Below are 16,367 nucleotides of genomic sequence, written 5' to 3'. Positions count from 1 at the left end.
AGAGCGAGACTCCGTCTCAAAATAAATAAATTAATTAATTAAATAAATAAATAAATAAATAAATAAATAAATAAATAAGGGAGGGAGGGAGGCACCCGCTTGACACAAAGATACTGAAAGCTACCAAAGCGTTAAAGGAAGGAATTCATCCTCCCCCAAGAGAAGCAACACTAACCCCCTTTTCTTATTTTGAAAAGGGTGTCTGGTCTCTGGCTGTTGAGAGACAGCTGAGAGGGTGATAGGAGGGTGGACAGTAACGGAATGAAAGGCAAAACACTGCCCTTGACACCCGCTCCCCGTACCCACTCTCCTGAGGCACTTTTCGGAAAATGCATGTGTGGGAGGCTCCACCCACATCTGCTGCCTCTGAATCTCCTGATGAGACCTGGGCAGGGGCACCTGGAGATGGCTCCCCTCGAGACTGTTTGCCCAGCGATGCCTGGCGTCCCACCCGCCCCTGTGCAACCACAAGACTTGGTGTGAATGAGAAAAAAGGGTGCGCCTTCCTTCAAGCCCTTTACTGCCACCTGCTGGACACTGGTGGTACATCTACAGGACCTCAAACTATAGCCAGAGGAACGGCGCCACCTGGGGTTGTACAATGCCCAGCACAGCAACCGGAGCAGCGGGGAGGTCACGGCTCTCTCTGCAGGGAAGCAGCACAGGTCGGCTGAGACAAACCCCTACCACTTCTGCTTGGCTCTGTGCCCCAAACAGAATTATTCCCAACCACACTTAGGCATTTCTCCCAGAGCATATGCCTTGCAACATGAGGTGGAGACACCACAGCCCACACAACCAAGAGTCACATCATTTCAGCTCTCACTGGGTCAGGAAGCAGGCTGCCCGTCAGTAGAGAAACAACGTCTTGTCCAAACACAGGCAAACCCCCTCGCCTGGCCTGAGCCACCGGCTGCTCCGTGGCCCCGCATACCACGGTTTTCAAAGGCTGGCTCTGGTCTTCCTCCTGGCCCAGCAGTCGAGGAGGCCAAGGCACCTGAATGAACGCAGGAACGCAGGCAGTGGACGGGCTGTGATGCAAACGACAAGCGGCTAGTTCGGTTTTGTTGGTGTTGCGGGCTGGACTGCATCCCTACAGCATTCATGCTTTGGAGTCCCCACCACCAGCACCTCCGCATGGGGCTGTATGTGAAGAGTGTCTTTCGAGAGGCAATTAAGTTAAAATGAGGCCATTAGGGGGCCCCTAATCCCGTCTGCCTGGTATCCATATAAGAAGAGGAGTTGGGGGGACGCAGGGAAAAGGCAGTGTCTGCCAGCCAAGGAGAGAGGCCTCAGGAGGAACCAGCCCTGGACACCCTCATCTCGGACTCCACCCTCCAGAACTGTGAGATGATGTCTACTGTTTGAGATGATGTCTACTGTTTGAGGAACTTTGCGGCGGCCGCCCTATGCAGCGAACACAATCTCTTTGGGTCGACTAATGTGTGTTGTTCAGCCTGAAATGATCACAGACAAAGGACGTCACACTCAATTCCAAAAGGAGAGATGACTGGCATTCCCACATAAAGCTACAGCCCTTGCCCACCTTCCCCACGGAGCCCATTGCTCTCAGAACGTGATTTTTGGAAAGATGAAGTCTCTTAAAGATGTCACCGATGTCAGGAGAGCAAGACAGAGGACCTGCCGAAGTGCAGAGCGTGGGGTGCTGGTCTCGGGGTCTTCATCCATCCCCTCTCCTCTGCTCCCCGCATGTCCCTGAGGAGTCAGGGCTGACTGGGAAGACGGGTACTCAATGGTCCTCATTCCCTCTGGAGGCTCAGAGAGAGGATGCCTCTCTTCCTTCTCCAAACGGAACCTTGCCAGGAAAGAGGGGCTCAGAATATGGAACTGACCTCCCAGGTCAATTCAGAGCAGATCCCCCAAAAGCACGGCTCACTGCTGCGGCTCCAGACACCAGGGCCACAGAGGCTCAGCCACTTGTGCCCGGGGCAGACACTGAGCCCTGGGTCCAGAGTGACAAGGGGAGGGGCTCCCATGTTCTGGTCCTGCCACCTGGCAGGGATCCCAGACTCTCACACCCTGGAGGTGCTCACCTGGAAAGGTGCAGTACCTGCCAGCACCCACGTCCCACAGTGAGGCTCGGCCACAGTTCCAAGGCTGCAAAGCACATGCCAGCACCAAGGGGCAGAACCCTGTTCACAACACCTCCCCCCTGGGGTCAGCGCATGCCACCTGCCCAGATCTGAGGGTGGCAGTACCTGCCAGCACCACAGCCTGGCTCCAACACAGCCCCCACCTCCCCTGGCCAGAATGAGCCGCTCCCGGCTGGCACTGTGGAGCTCCCGGGCTCTCCACCTGGCCGCTGTTCACGCTGGTCCTTCCTGTGCTACCTGGCATTGCGCTTTCTGTGACCAAGCCCAGGCTTGGACACAGTGGTCACTGCGGTGCCTGAACAGTGGTCATCTCAGCGCCTAGGCAATGGTCATCTTGGGGCCTGGACACAGCAGTCACCTCAGTACCTAGACGGACAGTGATTACCTCAGCGCCTGGACATGGTGAGAGCCACAGTACACTAGAAAAATCTCAGTCTGAAGGAAGACCACACCCCGTGTGGCTCCACCCCACCCTAAATGCTAACTTTTCAGTCAAACATTGACTCCCATCTCTACCATGCAGCTCACACCGGGCTGCACACAGTCGCACCCTGGCGGGATGGTAACCAGAATGCTTGGACCCAGAACGACATAACGTGGGGCTCCAGCAGAGAACCTCCCACAGGCCTGGGAGGATCAGGGGCCCATCCCCTCGCCATGGGGCCCGGAGAGGCTCGAGAGCTGAGGGCGTCCGGCCAGGGATGGGCAGGGGGCAGCCTGGAGCAGGAGGAGGGGAGAAGTCATTGTGGCCCGAAACTATCTCTTTAAGGCTGACACTCTTCATTTAAATGCGATAAATAACAAATAGCAGCCAGTAACAACATTCAGACTGATGCCACACCCATCGCACGATGGGGGAAAATCAAACGAGGGGCTGGGAACAGATGTGGTCGGCGCTCTCTGAATACAACGGATTGTTTAGTTTTTTTTCCCCCCTTCTGAAACAGGCTGTCATTATGGTTGCCCAGGCTGGATGGAGTGCAATGGCACGATCTTGACTCACTGCAGCCTCCACCTCCGGGCTCAGGTGATCCTCCCACCTCAGCCTCCCAAGTAGCTGGGATTACAGGTATGTGTCACCACACCCCGCTAATTTTTGTATTTTTGGTAGAGACAAGTTTTGCCCTGTTGGCTGGGCTGGTTTTGAATCCTAGGCTCAAGTGATCTGCCTACCTCGGCCTCCCAAAGTGCTGGGACTACAGTGTGAGTCCCTGTGTCCAGCCTAATGTATTATTTCGAATGCTGACTAGCCTAATGCGTTACTTCTAATGATGACGTTGGATGTGGCCACACGATGATGACAATGAGGATGATGATGCGGGGACAGATGATGACAATAATGATGGGGACATTTACTGAGTACCTGGTCTATGCTGGGCACTGCAGAAAGTGCCTCACATGAATTCTGTCATTGGCTGTCTCCAGAGTTCTGCAAATTATTATTCAGCCAACCTGAGAGATTAGCACACAAGCCTGGAGAGGGTTGGGCACTTGCTGGGTGACCCAGTGAGCGATGAGGTGGGTTTGCAACCCCAGGCTGCGTAACACCCAGGCCGGAATATGGTCAACAGGCAGCATGAGGAGATTCCCTCATCCCAAAGATACGGAGTCAAACTCAGAGAGGGAGGGAGGGAGCCAAGCTCTGCCCCAGGCAGGCACCAGAGTTCAGCACATAGAAACACAGCGTCTGGATCCCTCGCCAAGCGGCGTCCTCTCTAGGACCACACCCCTCTGGCCAGGGCCACCGTGCTGTGACGTTGCACGGTGGATGTAAAAGTCTTCAGCAATCAAAAATACAGAATGAATACCCCCAAATCTGATCCCTGATTTCCTTGGGTTGTGGGAACGCATTGGGGTGTTTCTTAACTTGCTTCTTTATACTTCTTTGTATTTTCCAAGATTTCCACGATGCAAGGGTATTTTTTTGGTAATCCCGAAAAAAAAAGGGGGGTAATTTGAATAACAACTTTTAAGATAATTTGCAGAAAGCCTGAGCTCAAAAAGGGCTCTTCTAACATCAGCCTGTGAGGATGGGGCATATCCCCACTGCATGAAGTGGAGGGTGGATCTGAAATGCGTCCTTAGGCCACATGCACCCAGCCTGAGACAATGACGGGAAAGCAGCGGCCTGGGGAACTCTGGAGTGCACCTGTAGCAGCTGTGAGCAGGCCTGGCTGTGGGCACGCGGGCTCTCCCACACGATCAACAGCCAGAACCCTGGGACAGGGCTGTCCATTCTCCAGGTGCTAGAACGGAGACATGGACTTTAAATGCAGAGCCCATCAGCCTGAGAGCTCAGAGGTGCTTCTCCCGAGATCACAGAGCCAGGCATGGCCCAGCGAGGTTCAGAAAAACCCACCTGCCCCTGTAATTTGTCCTGCCACAGACGTGCTGCGAGTGGTGTGGATGTGAGAACCCTACAGGCAGCACAGAGAACCAGGCTTCTGGTATGAGACAGGCTGGGGGCGATCCCAGCTCAGCCAACTGCTTGCTCCGTGGCCTTGGGCAAATGACCTGCCCTCTCTGGGCCTGTGAACTCATATGAGAAATAGCAACGAGAAGGAACCAGCTCTGAGGATATAGAATCATAGTGCAATTAAAGCAGCTCAGGACAATGAATGCCCCCAAAGTGCTACGGGTCCTATACACATTTGGCCATTTTTACAAAGAGAAGCCTCTGTCATGTACCTGGAAGGGTTCGTTCATTGAAGGAAATCTGAAATTAAACGTTCCTCTTCCAGGAGCGCTCCTGTCTTAATGATGTCAGTGACAGCTCTCAAAAATCAGTAGACTTTGGGCTAGGCGCGGTGGCTCACTCCTGTAATCCCAGCACTTTGAGAAGTTGAGGCAAGCAGATCACTTGAGGTCAGGAGTTCGAGACCAGTCTGGCCAACATGGTGAACCCTGTCTCTACTAAAAATACAAAATTAGCTGGGCATGGTGGCGCACGCCTGTAACCCCAGCTACTTGGGAGGCTGAGGCAAGAGAACCATGTGTACCTGGGAGGCAGAGGTTGCAGTGGGCCAAGATCACCTCACTCCACCCCAGCTCTCAGGTAACAGAGTGAGACTCCATCTCAAATATAAATATAAATATCAGTAGACTTGGAGTTAAGCAGATGATTCCCCATAATGTGGAGTGGGTCCCATCCAATCTGTTGAAGGCCTTAAGACTGAGGTCCCCTGAGAAAGAAGAGACTCTGCTAGAGAAGACTTGAGACCTGCACTGTGACACTTACTGGGCCACGTGGCAGGGTAAATGCCAGGCTGATGAGGATGATCTGGGAGGCAGACCGTGCTGTCCGCTGCTCCTGCAGGCCCGTGCAGGGCACCCGCACCCATCCCTTATCTGCTCCGTCCCTTATCATCTGATAGGCACAAGGGCCCTGCAGATGAATGAGATGAGGCTCGCAAAGGCAAAGTTCTTCACATCATCACCAAGATTCTTCAGCAGGGGAGAAAATGGCTTTCCCAGTCTTTCCTGAATAGCCAGCACACCACCAGAGGGCAGTGAATGCACCCGGCTGGCTTTCCAAACCCTGCTCTACATTTTCCAAGCTGAGGCCGGAGCAGGTGTACCGCCCTGGAGCTCATGCCTCCGAGGTACCAGCGTAGCTGCACAGGCTCAGGCCGCAGGACCGAGGTGGCCAGGTGGCGCTGGGACAGCCAGGCTCTGAATGTAAGCGAAGGGCCCCAGGGATGGAACCCGGCCCCTGGCAGGCCAGGAGTCACAGCTGAGAGCTGCAGTGAGTGATTAATGGCCAGGGCTCCTGCCAGCCTCCACCGTCACCTCCATCCCAGGGCCAGCTGGAGAGATGCGCCTGGAGACATTTGCCTGGTTGGGAGAGAGGGAAGGAAAAAGGAAACAGGGAGAGGTGTGGGAGGGGAAAGGACGGAGCTCCAGGAATCCCCAAGGTTGAGACACAGTGGCTATTCTGGCAAAAGGGCTGGCGGCTGGATTTGGGGCTCTGTGAACTACTCCACGTTTAAGGAGGTTTTAGCCTGCACTCACACTTTCAGAGCTCGAAAAGAAAACAGCAACGCAATCAGAGCACTGATGTCTAAAGGGAGGACACGTCTGGAAAACACTAATTCAAGCAGGCATTCTCACAGAGAACAAGCGAGCTTCGGGTCCCATACGCATTTAGCCGGGTTTTCTTTCTCTCTCTCTCTCTCTCTCTGTGTGTGTGTGTGTGTGTGTGTGTGTGTGTGTGTGTGTGTTTTGGAGTTTTGTTCTTGTTGTCCAGGCTGGCGTGCAGTGACATGATATCAGCTCACTACAACCTCTGCCTGCCGGGTTCAAGCGATTTTCATGCCTCAGCCACCCGAGTAGCTGGAATTACGGGCGTGCACCACCACACTTGGCTACTTTTTGTATTTTTAGTAGAGACGGGGTTTCACCATGTTGGCCAGGCTGGTCTCGAACTCCTGGCCTCAGGTAATCCACCTGCCTCAGCCTCACAGAGTGCTGGGATTACAGGTGTGAGCCACCACGCCCAGCCACGTTTGACTATTTTTACAAAGCCTCTGTCCTGTGCCTGGAGGGGCTCATTCACTAAAGGAAACGTGAATTTAAACGTTCCTCTTCAGGGGGCGCTCCCGTCTTCATGAAGTCAGTGACTGCTCTCAAAATCAGTCAACTGAGTCGATGATTCTCGGTAATGTGGGTGGGCCCCATCCAATCCGTTGAAGGCCTCAAGAGCCTTCAACTCTTGAAGGGGAAAGGGGGACTGAGGTCCCCTGAGGAGGAAAAGATTCCGCCGGAGACGAACAGGATCTACGCAGCGGGATCAACTGTTCCTGGGTCTCCAGGCTGCCCTGCAGATTTTGGACTTGCAGCTTCACGATTGCATGAGCCAACTCCTCAAAAATACTTTCTATTTAAAAAAATTCTGTATCTGTACGCACACAGACACGCACGCATGTGCACACTCCACTGGTTCTGTTTCTCTGGAGAACGCTATCACCCCTGAATACAGAAGCAACAGCAAGTGGGTTCTATGGTGTTGTCCAGTGATATCAAACGACAGTTCTGTTCATGTGATCACCGACTTAGAGTTGACTGACAACAAGACACATAACTCATTCTCCATTTGGCCAGGCGGGAGGGACGTCCCCAACATCCATGTCTCTTAGAGATTCACAACTCAGTCTTGTCCCCTGGGGCCGGCAGCTGTTAGGCACAGACCCTGTGAGACTGGAGAAGGACGCGGGTGCTCAGGGTGCCACGACTCCCACCCCTCGCCCAGCCATGTCTGTTGGTGGAAATGTCTCGTGGGTGACTGCACCACCCCACCAGGGGCCTCCCCTCGTGCTAAACTTGACCTTGACCTCAAATCAGCCTAGTCAGTATTAAAAACAAGCTCATTAGAGCTTTGGCAGTCCCAGGAACTGCCCTTTTCCAAGCAGGTCACCTTGGAAGCTTGGGACAGCTCCCAACACAGGCGGGATTCTCCTTCGGGAGCTGCCTCTTCCACATCCTCAACAGGAGCCGAAGCTCACACCGTGTGGACGGGCTTGGCCTTGAAAATACCAGCACAGAACTGACAGCCAAGCGCAGCAAGGAGAGGAGATGGGCAGAGGAACGGAGCCGTGTCTCAGGGCGTGAGTGTCTGCATGGCCATGGCGTGAGCCCGAGGCAGCAGTGCCCAGAAACACAGAACACTGTCAGGCCTGCTCAGAAGCATGTCCACACACACGTGGACCTGTATGAACGTGTGTGTATGTGTGTGTGTGTGTGTGTAATTCATATTAGTCTTTCTGTCTTGCATCTGGTTTCCCCACAAGGGAACACCAGGGTCTCGCATCAGGCATTTCTGTTCACTGCTGCAGGCTGTGTGTTCAGGACACCGAGACACGTCGCTGGGGATCACACCCAGTAGACGACGTCTGTGGCTGAATGCGCATTGGCAGTAGGTGGGGTCTGTGGTGCAGCCAGAATGCCTGGAAGTGGGTCAGGCGTGAAGAGGCGAGCGTGGTCAGGCTCAGGCCGGGAGACCTCTTGGGGACCCCCTGAAACAGCTCAGACACAAATGAGGAGGGTGCCAGGGGAATGAGCATGGCCAGGGTCAGATGCTGTGGAGAGGCTCAGAAGGGCCAGGCCTGACACACAGCTGAGGGATGGCAGGGCCATCTGAGGCTGGAACTGTTGGTTGACACAGGGAGAAGAGGTCAAGGGGAGGAAGGAAGAGGGAGCGAGGACAGAAACACTCTGGCCAGTTCAATCCAGGGAAAAGTGAGGGCAGGGCAGGAGGCGGAGGCGGGGAAGCAGCGCCCCCACCCAAAAACCTCCCCAGTGCTCTGCAAGAATTCCCCTGCTGCTCCTACATCCAGGTGTGTCAGCCAGGGCTCTCCAGAGAAACAGAACCTCTGTGTGTGTGTGTGTGTGTGTGTGTGTCCTGCTGCATCTACATCCAGGTGTGTCAGCCAGGGTTCTCCAGAGAAACAGAACCTGTGTGTGTGTGTGTGTGTGTGTGTGTGTGTGTGTGTGTGTGTGTGTGCGCCCTGCTGCTTCTACATTCAGGGTGTGTCAGCCAGGGCTCTCCAGAGAAACACACACGAGTGTGTGTGTGTGTGTGTGTGTGTGTCCTGCTTCTACATTCAGGGTGTATTAGCCAGGGTTGTCCATAGAAACAGAACTTGTGTGTGTGTGTGTGTCCCTGTCCTGCTGCTTCCACACTCAGGGTGTATTAGCTAGGGTTGTCCATAGAAACAGAACGTGTGTGTGTGTGTGTGTGTGTGTGTGTGTGTGTGTGTGTGTGTGTCTGTCCTGCTGCTTCTATATTCAGGGTGTATCAGCCAGGGTTCTCCAGAGAAACAGAACCTGTGTGTGTGAGTGTGTGTGTGTGTTTGTACATGTATACACTTATATGTTATGTATATGCACACAGAGAATTTTTAAAAATCTAACGTTTAAAATAGACACATAAAATTAAAGCTGGAAATATTTTAAAGAGTTGGCTCATGCAGTCATGGAAGATGTAAGTCTGAAATCTGCAGGGCAGGCTGGAGACCCAGGGCAGAGTTCAGTGGGAATCTGAAGTCTTTTTCCGGGAGAATTCCTTCTCTCTTGGGATCTCAGTGTTCTTTCTCGTAAGGGCTTCAACTGATTGGATGGGGCCCACCCACATTTGGAGAGTCATCGGCTTAACTCCAAGTCCACTGACTCAAATGTTAATCCCACCTTAAAAAACACCTTCTCAGCAACTTCCAGAATATTGTTTGATCAAATATTTAGGAGTGATCACAGTGGAAAATTATTTTCCTTTTTCACAAAGAAAAGCACAAGAACGACGAGAAATCTCACGACGGATGCATGGAAGAGGACTTCCAAAGACCGGTCATTACTGCTCCCGCTCCCGAGAGCTCCAGCCTGGGTGTGGGCCTGGGGCTACCCTGAGCAGTTGCACAGATCCCTACTCACACCTCGGGGGAAACAGGGGCTTCTCCAGCCTGCAGGGCCGAAGATCAGCCAGAACTGACCTAGCACAAGGAAAGCCCAGGGAGGGTGGGGCCTGCTGGCACCCCCACTGCCCACTCTGACCACAGCGGGCGGAGTACATAACCTCTCTTACAGGTGTGTAAGGTGGCGATGGCCGAGGAGAACACACAGGTAGCCGGAGAAGCCATGGCAGTCACTGTGCAGAGGACCAAGCAAGAAACCAGCTCAGAGCCCTCTGTCCTTGACCTCCCCTTGCTATTCTAGAGCCTCCTCTTGACCTCCTGGGTAGACAGGCTCCATCAGCTCTCCCTGACCCACCTCACCCCTCTGCCTGGAGACCCTGGCCTCCGGGCTGCACCACTGAGCTCCCTCACTGTCCTCCGACTCTGGCAGGGCTCAGCAAAGGGAAGAGAGGCAGCTGTTCCTTCCTGGAGTTCTCCCTGACATGGGCCTGGGGCTCCCTCCCTCCTCAGCCCTGGCTCTCCTGCTCCCGGGAGCACCATCTCCTCTCCCTGCCCGTCAGCTCACAGGTGCTGATGGCTCCCCAAGACTGCTCTTCTGTGGGGGCCTCAGCCTTTAACCCTGTCCACACCTCTACCTGATCAGGTGAAGACTTTTCACTGCAGATAGCAGGTGAAGTCTGTTTCTTGCCAAGACCATGGTTGACCTCTCTCCTAATCCAACTGTTGCAAGGTGGGGCCTGAAAAACATACCCCTTGTGCATGCAAATCAGGCTTCCTGGGGCTCACCTGTACTCAGAAAACACTGGTGCTAAAACACCAGTACTTTCCGGTATCCTGCCCTGTCAGGACGGTGGGAACCTGGAAAGTGCAGGGCTTCTAGGAAGGGGGCGTCCACCCCATAACTGCAGGGCACTCCTGCTGTGCAGAAACTCAGCAGCCTTGCCTAATCTCCTGGTTTCTCCAGAGAAGTCAGAAATGTCTATTTCTATGCAAATGTGTCTGTTTTCAAACACTGGCGTTCACATTTTAAAATAATTTTTAATTCACTTAGTTTTAGGAACTCTGGGCAAACCAAACAAAATACCCGAAGGTAGGATCTAACCTTCGGGCTGCCCTGATCATCTGGGGGATCGGAGGAGAAGGGAAGGTCGGTTCGTGGGTACGACAGAGTGGAGGAGCAGGCCCACGTACCTGGTGGATCTCGTGCCACCCGTTCTCATCTTTGCAGCACACAGTGGCGTGTTCGTGCAGGAGAAGCTCGCAGCAGTAGGGATCACCTCCGACGATGGCCGTGTGATACAGGGGGGTGAGGCCGTAACTGTCTTTATAATCCGGGGATGCACCAAGCTCTAAAAGAGTCTAGGAAAAAAAAAAATCAAAATCTGTTGTTATTGGTCTCACGACCCCTTTTGCAGAGTGAGGGAATCAAGAAAGAAGCACCAGGACCACCTTCCCACAGGCCAAGGCAACCCACACCCTGAGCACCCAGCGCTTCTCCTGGGCTCCCCAGAATTAAGGAGGGTATAACTTGGCCGGGTGTGGGAACTGACACCTGTAATCCCAGCACTTTGGGAGGCCGAGGCAGGTGGATCACCCGAGGTCAGGAGTTCAAGACCAGCCTGGCCAACATGGCAAAACCCCATCTCTACGAAAAATACAAAAAAATAGCCGGTATGGTGGCAGGCATCTGTAATCCCAGCTACTTGGGAGGCTGAGGCAGGAGAATCGCTTGAGCCTGGGAAGTGGAGGTTGCAGTGAGCTGAGACTGCACCATGGCACTCCAGCCTGGGCAACAAGGGTGAAGCTCAATCTCAAAAAAAAAAAAACAAAAAAAAACCAGAAAAAAGGGGGGGGGGTATAACTTTAGACAGTAACATTTCTAGTTCTGAAATAGCAAACAGTGCCCAGAAATGCAGGGCAGGCTGTGGTTCGGGAGACGAGGAGACCTGCAGCACTCAGACAGACCCATCCTCGGCCTGGCCAACATTCTGTGCCGTGGTGTGGCATGGCAGCAACGCAGTGACGGCAACATGTGCCGAAGAGAGAAAAGATACGTGGTTTAACCTACATGCCCAGTGGAAAACCACCTCAATCTGCGCGCTGACGGTGCCAAACCTAGCAAGCACTGCGTCTTCAAGAACGCTCCTGATTTCTGAGGAAGCCAACGGGTACGGTGTGGCTCTGCGCCCCCACCCAATCTCAATTTAAATCGTAACCCCCAGTGCTGGAGGTGGGGCCTGGTGGGAGGTGATGGGTCACGGGGGCGGATTCTCAGGAATGGCTTAACACCACCCCCTTGGTGCTGCTCTCATGACCGTGAGTCTCCCTGTGGATGGGGCTGGAGTTCCGCACTGGCCTTATGGGTTGAAAACACAAGTCCCTTGACTGAATAGAAGGTGAAAAATGACTTCTTGGGAACCACGAATTCTCAAAGCATCGACACCCAGGAGAGAGAACAGGAAAACCTGAAATGTGGCTTCACTTCCAAGCTCCGGCCAGAACACTGTGCACAGACCCCCCAGGGTGGGCACTGCAGGGACGGGATGGGGCAGCTGCCGGGGATCAGACAGAGCAGGTGGCGGCACCCACGTAAGATGGGCCCGGGTTTACCTTCAGGGCAACCTGGTTCCTCGCTCGCGCAGCTTTGTGCAGGGCGGTCATCCCATCTTTGGCACGGAAGTCCAGGTGAGCCCCGCCATTTCTGAGAGTTTTGATGACCTCCACAGAGTTGTCCAGCTGAGCGGCTAAGGTCAGGGGGGTCTCTGAGGAACCCAAACACACACACTTTAGAACCAACACGTGTCACACTGCTCACACAGCCACATTCAGATGCCCTAAACTAAGCTGAAAGAACCGCCCCCGCCACCTCCAGGCTGTTTACAGCTCCCCCTACCTGGGAACCCCAAGAGTCCAGGCACACCGGCTAGTGTGGCTCAGGCACCCCTGCACGATGCAGTGACACACAGGGTCACGCGCAGATCACAGGAGTGGCAGAGGCAGGGATTCAACAGGAATGCTGTGTGGGCCACAGTCCAAGAGGCTTCCCCGGTGCCCTTCCCTCTGAGTACGCAGAATCCTGTGGTACCATCTGGGTGCTTCCCGTACAGGAGGAAGGACTAAAGCCCTCGTTAGAGATGGGAAAGGCACACAGCCACCTTTCCTCATTCAATGTCACATTTACGGGCATCTTAGGAGATGCCAGCCATGGGCTGCAGGGGCACAAACACAGATAAGACACAGAGTCCGTGCCCCCTGGAGCTCCCGATCTGGGTAAGCGGAAACCTTCCTTCATCAATGTGGTGCAGGATGACCCAGGAGGGAGGGCAGGGGCCCAGCAGACAGAAGCATGCCGCCTGCCTTTGTAGGGACAAGGGTCCCGTGCAGATGACCCTGAACCAGTCTGCAGCTGAGCGCGGCTAAGGACATCAGTATCTATGATAACAAATCTTTCCATCCATCTTCATCTTCCTAATGTGCTCACCATGGCCACTGCTAAGCACGAGGAACTATTTTGCTGGGGTTCATTTGAGAGGCTCTTCATGTTCCAGAAAAGTGCACAGAGTACCAGGACAACACGCAAGTTCCCATGACCCAGAAACACCAACAGTGAATATTCCCTCGGTCTCAAAGCACATTCCAATGACAGAAGACTTCGGATGCCTTCCACGGGGTGTGTGCCTTGCTGCCCATCCCACCACCCTCCATCCCAGAAAGGGCACCTGCCTCGCGAGTGTGCACTGACTATTCCCATCTATTTTTAATTCTGATGTTTACTTATCCATAAATGGGTACCATCCTGAGGACTTTTAAAATTCACCCTAGGAACCACTCTGCAGCTTGCCACTTCGTGGTGAGATGCACAGGCTTAACCCCTCCACGTCAGGAGTGTGCCATGTGTAGACATGCCAGCATCTTCATTCATCCCCTCTTCATGTGAAAAGCCGGCTTCCCCAACTAGGAAGACTGGAAGCTCAACAAGCATAACCTCAGAAGTGGCCCCGGTCTCCCTCAACGTGAACAATGGGTGGGAGTAAAAACACCTGTAATATTTTGAGATAACCTCAGAGACATGCAGACCCTCCAACCAGAGGCTGCCCAGCAGCCAGTTGGCTCCAGGGATGAGCAGATGTGCTTCGAAAAGTTGAGACGTGGGGGCTCCTGGAAGCGCAGCAGGAGGGCACTAGCCATGGCTCTTTGTCCTGACACTGGGAGGTGGCACAGCAATGGGGGGTGGGGGGGCAGGAGGCAGGAGGAGTGTAAGTGTTTAAGACAGCTGCTGCTACCCAGCGGGCACAGGGTAGTGCAGGCTAGAGCACGTGTACGCCAGTGTATATGTGCACACCTGTGTGCATGCCTGTGTGTGTATGTGCATGCCTGTGTATGTGTATGCATGCCTGTGTGTGCATGTGCATGCCTCTGTATGTGTATGCATGCCTGTGTATGCACGTACATGCATCTGTGTGTGTGTGCATGACTACATGTATGTGTGCATGCCTGTGTGCCTGTGTACATGCCTGTATGTGTGCCTATGTGAGTGCCTGTGTGTGCCTGCCTTTATGTATGCACACCTGTGTGTGTGCATGCCTGTGTGTGCATGCCTCTGTATGTGTGTGCATGCCTGTGTGCATGCCTGTATGTATGTGTGCATGCTTGTGTGTGTGCATGCCTCTGTGTGTGTGCAAGCCTGTGTGCATGTGTGCATGCTTGTGTGTGTGTGTGTGCATGCCTGTGTGCATGTGTGCATGCCTATGTGTGTGCAGGCCTGTGTGTATGCCTGGGTGTATGTGCACATGCTTGTGTGTGTATACGCCTGTGTGTGTGCATGCCTGTATGTGTGTGTGCCTCTGTGTGTGCATGGCTATGTGTATGTGCACATGTTTGTATGTGTATGCATGCCTGTGTGTGTGCATGCCTGTATGTGCATGGCTGTGTGTATGTGTGTATGCTTGTATGTGTGTGCATGCCTGTGTGCATGTGTGCATGCCTATGTGTGTGCATGCCTGTGTGTATGCCTGGGTGTATGTGCGCATGCTTGTGTGTGTATACGCCTGTGTGTGCATGGCTGTGTGTATGTGCACATGCTTGTATGTGTATGCATGCCTGTGTGTGTGCATGCCTGTACGTGCATGGCTGTATGTGTGCATGCTTGTATGTGTGTACATGCCTGTGTGTGTGCATGCCTCTGTGTGCGTGTGCATGCCTCTGTGTCTGCATGCCTGTGTGTATCTGCATGCCTGTGTGCATACGTGCATGCTTGTGTGTGCATGCCTCTGTGTGTGTGCATGCTTGTGTGCATTTCCATGTGTGTGTGCTCCTGGGTGCATCCTAGTGTCCAAGATCAATGGGGCTGCAAAAATCAAACGACTGGGCAAGCAATTCTTCCTATGAGGGGAAGTGACTGGTGTCAACAAAACCCAGCTCTTTCCCCAAAGGGCTGGATGGCCTCCAGCAGGTTTTTTAGAAGATGATAGTTCAGGAGGCTGGGGATGCTCAGAAGGAAACCATCATGTGAGAGAAGACCACAGACGTATCACAGGTGTAGGAAACAACCTCACTGAAAGGGATAGGGAATGAACCGCTGACCTCGGTAGCTCCAGACACGAATGGAGTCTGTAAGACTAAAGGCAAAAGGAACAGAATAGATAAAGCTGGGTTAAAAGTCAACCAGAAAGTGAGTGCAGCCACATCGATAGAAGTAAGCAAGGGATTCAAAAGTGAATGGGAGGAAGGGGCCGATCTTGCAATGCAGACAAACTGCAAGCAATTCGCATCACTTCTCTGTCCTCAGGCGGTGGCGTGTAGCCCTCATCCCCCGACCCCTTATGCGTGGGCTGTGTACAGTGGCTTCCTTCTGAAAGCACAGTGTGGAAAAGGGAAAAATGGGAGCATCTCTCCGTGGGGAAACCTGATGGACACAAGCTCAGCCAGGAGATGGGGACAGCATCGTCCACGGTGAGCCATGCCAACAGGACGGGCCCTCGGCATTGGGCGATGAGAAAGGCATTTTCCTCTGTGCTCCTCCTCCCCACACCCACAGCCCCATCTAATTGTCAAAACACCAGATGGATCCCAATAAGGGGCACCCTACAGACACCTGACCAGTCCTCCTCTGAAACTGTCCAGGTCATCACCAACAGGGAGAGCCAGGGAAATGGTCACCGCCCAGAGAAGCCCAGGGAGACAAACGAGGGAGTGTCGTGTGGGAACCTGGGTGGGGCCTGGGGACAGAAAAGGACCAGCAGATAAATGCTAATGAGAGAAGAAAAAAATGTGGACTTCAGATAATAACAATGCATCGATATTGGTTCTCTAATTGTGAGAAGTGTACCATACTGGAGTAAGATGCTGATAAGGGGGGAACTGGGATATATGGAAATTCTCTGTACTATCTTTGCACTTATTCTGTAAGTCCAGAACTGTTCTGAAATGAAAAGTTTGTTTAAAAATGCCTCCTGGCTCTTGTGCGGGTTAATAGATTTAATGTAAAAAATGCTGCTGCTCAGACTGGCAGAAAATGTTTGTGAAAAGCATATAAAGTACTTGTAGCCAAAATATACAGAGAACCCTTAAAACTCACCAACAAGAAAGCAAACCACCCAATTAAAAGAAGGACAAAATATTTAAGTGGATACCTCACAACTGAAGATACTCAGATGGTAAACTCAGACATGAGAAGGTGCTGCACACTGCATGTCATTAGGAAACTGCAAATTAAAACAACAATTAGAGGCCGTGTTCAGTGGCTCATGTCTGCAATCGCAGCAATTTGGGAGCCAAGGCAGGAGGATCATTTGAGCCCAGGAGTTCAAGACCTGCCTGGGCAACATGAGGCCTCGCCTCCACTAAAAAT

The 16,367-nt window shown here is 53.1% G+C and overlaps 1 protein-coding gene across 1 annotated transcript in view; it reads right to left on the bottom strand.

Moving 5' to 3' along the window:
• SHANK2 (SH3 and multiple ankyrin repeat domains 2) overlaps nucleotides 1-16,367 on the bottom strand; it is a 646,969-nt gene that overhangs the window by 517,127 nt on the left and 113,475 nt on the right. The window contains exons 6-7 of the mRNA XM_023186421.2: nucleotides 12,128-12,279; nucleotides 10,709-10,876 (exon numbers count right to left, since the gene is read on the bottom strand). Coding sequence (XP_023042189.2) covers nucleotides 10,709-10,876; nucleotides 12,128-12,279 — 320 coding nt within the window. The remainder of the gene's footprint in view (nucleotides 1-10,708; nucleotides 10,877-12,127; nucleotides 12,280-16,367) is intronic.

Source organism: Piliocolobus tephrosceles, chromosome 13, assembly GCF_002776525.5.
Source record: "Piliocolobus tephrosceles isolate RC106 chromosome 13, ASM277652v3, whole genome shotgun sequence".
Taxonomy (NCBI): Eukaryota; Metazoa; Chordata; class Mammalia; order Primates; family Cercopithecidae; genus Piliocolobus; species Piliocolobus tephrosceles.
The sequence above is the reverse complement of the archived record's forward strand: the minus strand, read 5'-3'. Positions and strand labels throughout refer to the sequence as shown.